General features: G+C 43.0%; 1 protein-coding gene across 2 annotated transcripts in view; it reads right to left on the bottom strand.

Annotated features, from left to right (window-relative positions):
• LOC101989808 (acylcarnitine hydrolase-like) overlaps positions 1-4,843 on the bottom strand; it is an 11,565-nt gene extending 6,722 nt beyond the window's left edge. For both annotated transcript variants that reach the window (XM_005345402.2, XM_005345401.2), the window contains exons 1-3: positions 4,771-4,843; positions 2,360-2,564; positions 1,607-1,748 (exon numbers count right to left, since the gene is read on the bottom strand). In XM_005345402.2, coding sequence (XP_005345459.1) covers positions 1,607-1,748; positions 2,360-2,564; positions 4,771-4,843 — 420 coding nt within the window. The remainder of the gene's footprint in view (positions 1-1,606; positions 1,749-2,359; positions 2,565-4,770) is intronic.
• Positions 4,844-4,924: the final 81 nt, after the last annotated feature.

Raw genomic sequence — 4,924 nt, 5'->3', positions numbered from 1 at the left:
TATATTCATCACAAGAAAAATTACACCAAGATGGCATTTTAATTCTTAACATTGATCTCAAACACAAGGGCACCCATTTTTGTAAAAGAAACTTTTAGACCTTAAATCACATATGTACTCTCACACACTGATCGTACCCCATTCTCACCAATGGACAGGCCATTCAGACAGAAACTAAACAGAGAAATACTAGAACTAACTTACTTTATCGGAGAAATTAATCTAACAGTTATTTACAGAACATTTCACCCAAACACAAAAGAATCTACTTTATTCTCAGTACCTCACAGATTTTTTTTCAAAACTGACCAAACATTTAATCACAAAGTAACTCACATCAGATACAGAAAAATGGAGGCAATTCCTTGCATCTGATCAGACAACTGCAAACTAAAGCAGGATATTAACAAGAACAGAAACAACAGAAAGCTTACACACTCACGGAAATTGAGCAACTTTTTACTGAATGAAGAATGGGTCAAGAGAGAAATAAAGAAAGATATTAAAGACTTTCTAGAATTCAATGAAAATGAATACACATCCAAACTTAAGGGACACAATGAAGGTGGTGCTAAAAGGAAAGTTCACAGCATTAAGTGCCCACATTAAAAAAATTGGAGAGAACTCATACTAGCAACTTAACAGCACATCTGAAAGTTCTAGAACAAAAAGAATTAAACACACCTAAGAGGAAAAGAAAGCAAGAAATAATTAATCTGCAGAAATCAATGAAATACAAACAGATAACAGTATAAAGAATCAATATAACAAAGATTTGGTTTTTTGAGAAAATCAACAAAATAGACAAACCCTTATCCAAACTAACTAAAAGACAGAGAGAATATACAAATTAATAAAATCAAAATAATCAAATCAATAAAAGTGAAAAGGGGGGCCATAACAACAGACACCAAGGAAATCCTGAAACTCATAAGGATATGCTTTCAAAAGCTTTACTCCGCCATTTAGAAAATAAATGGCTAATTTTCTCAATAGGTATCACTTACCAAAGTTAAATCATGAACAATTTAAATATACCTATAACCCCTAGTAAAATAGAAATAGGCATGTAAAGTTTCTCAAATATAAAAGATTCTAGGGCCAGATGGTTTTTTTTTTTTTTTTAGGATTGTACCAGACTTTCATAGAAGAGTTAATATATGAGAGAGGATCTATTTTCAATTAAAAAAATTACCATACTTCTGGAGGCAAAAATCTCTGTGAGTTTGAAGGCAGCCTTGTCTTCAGAGTGAGTTCTATACCAGCCAGGGTTATATAGAGAGACACTTTCTCAAAACAAGAAAAAAATTCTTGGCACAAGGAATAGTCCATTCCAGTAAATTTTTGAGAGCTCAGGATTTATCTCTCAGGCATCTGGTAGGTAGTGTGAAACCTGAGTTGATCAAGGAGCCATAGCCACTGACTTCCCAGAGTGTTTAGGTCTCTGTGTCCCATACCTAGGGTTTAGTTGTGTACCATGGCAGAGAAGGCCTTCCTGGATACCTGACAGGGAGGGCTTCTCATCAGGGTCTCACAGTGATTTTGCCCCTTTTAGTCATCCTGAAGAAATGCCCACCCCCAGATCTGAGTATGGGTTGCCACTCACAGTCAGGTTAGAGCCCTCAAGAGCATGAGCTGGTGTGTAGATGTTGAGAAACAGGCAGTCCTCAGACATAGAGATGGAAGGCATGCTCCATTTTATCATTGCCAGACTTTCTGACTTCACTGCATCAGGATTTTGTAGACACCTGGGGACAATGACAGTTCTTCTAAGAGATGTGCGGTAGTTAAAAACAGACTCTTAGTTCATATTTGCTCTCAGCCACCAAAACCCCTCTTTCTGACCCCATGATGCCCTGGTAACATGAGATCCTACTCCAAAATCTCTTCAGAGACTTTGGGAAACTTCTAGTGAGGCTGCCAGATGGTTCTTTGCCTCCCACTCTTCCTGATGATGGGATATTGATATTTCCATGAACTTCTGTGAAAACTATTGGTGTGTGTAATGACACCATTTCACTTTGTAATCTCCAAGGCCTGGGTATTGGGTCCTGTACCCATATAGGTGCTGCATTGATAAACACGGTGGTGGGACATCCTTCACCTCACATCCAGACTCTCAAGGAACTGCCTCTTGGCCAATGATACCTGGACACGTATAGGTTGGTACAGTAATTGTAGAGGGTCATTTGCTAAGGAACCATCATCACTTTGGCCTTTCTCTGGCATCTGCAGCATATCCCATCACAGAGAGAATGCAGTGAAGGGCTGGAGATGGAGAAATCACTGCAGTCTGGTCAGGTTCTGAGCTCCTGCCCATTTCAGGACCTGACGTTTTCTGGGTCTCAGGAGGACTTACCTGGCTGGGTAGGTGGTCCCATCCCTCACACCACTCCATGGTTCAGGAGGCTCAGGAGGTGCAAATCTCAGCTCTCCTAGAGGTGGCTTGGCAAAGGGAATTCCCAGGAAGATGTAGACACCCTCTTTGGTGTCATTCAAGTGGATAAGATTCCCCTGCACCTGCCCCGTGTGGGTAGTCCTGATGGGGTTGGCTGAGTCTTCACCTGTAAGTGACATATGATATCAAGGTTGGGTTTGCCCAACCATCTACCTTCACACTATGGATGTTACTTCTCTCTTGCTTTCTTCAGTTCAGCCTTTTCCACGTACCCACCTCCCTGGCAAATTCTCTCAACAGCACCTTGTTCCAGTGTGGAAGAATTTGGCAGACCTGCCATTTTCCATAAAAAGCAAAACTCTTCTACACCTGATAAACATGGATTACATGTTCGATGTTACTTGGTGTGGGTAACAAGTAGCCAAAGCAGCAGCCACTCTCAGGGACCGGAGGGCAATTTGCCAACTTCTTTCCAGTGCTGAAAACTCATTCCTATCTCCAGCAATCTGCTCTCTACGGGACACTATGCCACTTGCCATAGCTGTCCATATAGATCACTGAGGACATGGGCCACTAGAATCTGTCACTGCTACAGCAACAGGCAAAACCTGCTGAAATGGGTTTGCTAAGAGTCAGGCTACAGCCAGGATGCTTCACCCCCAAGAAAAGCTCACCATGGAATCCCACATATTGGAGTGAGTGTACTTTCAGTCAGGAGGCAGGAAAACAGCCCAGGAAGGGATGTGACAAATATGTTAAAGATAAAAAACTATGCATACATTTTCCTTTTTCATTTTTAAATAAAACAATTGAAGTTTATTAAGCAGTGATTTTTTTTTCTCTTTTCCTTGGTTTTTCTAGACAAGGTTTCTTGGTGTAAAAGCTCTGACTGTCCTGGAACTTGTTTTGCAGACCAGGTTGGTCTCGAGCTCACAGAGATTCACCTGCCTCTGCCTCCTGAGTGCTGGGATTATAGGCGTGTACCGCCACCACCCAGCTTAGTAGAGATTCTGATTTTGAGTGGCTTGTGGGGAAAGGATAACACATCTTTAATTACACGTGTCACCTTCTCAAGAGTTACTGTGTCTTTATAACAGTTGTATGTGCAAAACGGAGGTCCATGAAAAGTAAAAAAAAAAATAATAGCAGAAAATTACCCTGTAATTAAATCAACTAATGTCACCTATGTCATATTTAAAACCAAAAGTCACCATTGATGAGATTGCCATCTGACCATTTATGTGATACTTTAGATTCCTGATTTTGCTATAGTAAGCATTGCTGACCAAGTTTACTTCCAGATGTCCTCCTCCTCCTGATTATTACTGATGCTGAAATTGCTGTGGTATTCTGTTTTAACATTTCTACATTTACCACCCCACCAGACAGGTTCTTGCCGTGTAGCCCAGGCTGGCTTGCAGCTGAAAAGCCTTCCACTTTCTCTGCCTCATCTAGAACACCATTTACAGGTGTGTGCCATTACACCAGCTCACTCCGATCTTATCTTGATGTCCCATGGATGAGCCTGGCCTGGGTGGTGCACAACTCTGTGCCCTCTTATAGTTATCAGTGATTCTGAACCCAGGATCCAAAGAAGAATGTTCAAGTAAGCCCCTGGTGACATCTCAGAATCTGGACAATAGCAGGGAAGATTCCCAGTGTGAAGTCATTATGGCCTCCTTAGGGAAAATCTAATTGAGGAGGCCTGGCAGGAGGTCAGCATGACTCAGGCTTGAACACTTTTTGGCAGGAGGCCTCAGGGCTGCACACTGACCCCAGACACAGTACCCTCCTGGCTCACCTATTCATAAACCTGAAGACTTTCTGGTAGACACAGAGCACATGCCCTTTGCCTCGGACTCCGAGTTGTACCTTTTCCAAAGGTCAGAAAATGGGAAAGGGAATATGAGCCTCTCAGTTGGGCAACTGTTGTAGGGCTGGAGAACTGTATGACTGAGGGCCAGGAAAATTCCCAGGATTGTTTGGAGTATACCGTGATGCTTCTCTGTCTGAGAGGGTGACCCATTTGGAGTTCGATGCTAGGAATATGTAATTAAGTTTATTATTACCCACGGGTCAGTAAGAGCTCCAGCCACAGGCACAACCCTATACAAAAAGGGGACATGGCCTATCTGGCTCTCTGTTCCCAACACTCTTCCTTCTGACTTTCAGGCCCAGGCTTGGCAGAGCAGCCCTCTGTTCTATTGAGTGTCCTCAGACATCACTGACTCTCTGGGTTACAGGGGCCACTTTCCCACTCTGTCATCTCTACCTGCTCCTCCTCCCTTGCTACCTTTCCTACCACAGCCTCAGCCTCTGCCTCTGCCAATATTGGTAACTCTGTCCCCCACCACCCATGTAAGGAGTCTCACCCTGCACATGGAGAAGAAACAGAAGCGCACAGGCTCCAGCAATCAGCCAACCACGACGTTTGCAGGACGGCATGATCAGCTCTGAGGACTGAGTCTGTGCTGCTATGGGATGCGCTGAGTGCTGGAAGCAGAATATGTGGGCTCTGCCTAGACA

Source organism: Microtus ochrogaster, chromosome 4 (assembly GCF_000317375.1).
Source record: "Microtus ochrogaster isolate Prairie Vole_2 chromosome 4, MicOch1.0, whole genome shotgun sequence".
Classification (NCBI taxonomy): Eukaryota; Metazoa; Chordata; class Mammalia; order Rodentia; family Cricetidae; genus Microtus; species Microtus ochrogaster.
The sequence above is the reverse complement of the archived record's forward strand: the minus strand, read 5'-3'. Positions and strand labels throughout refer to the sequence as shown.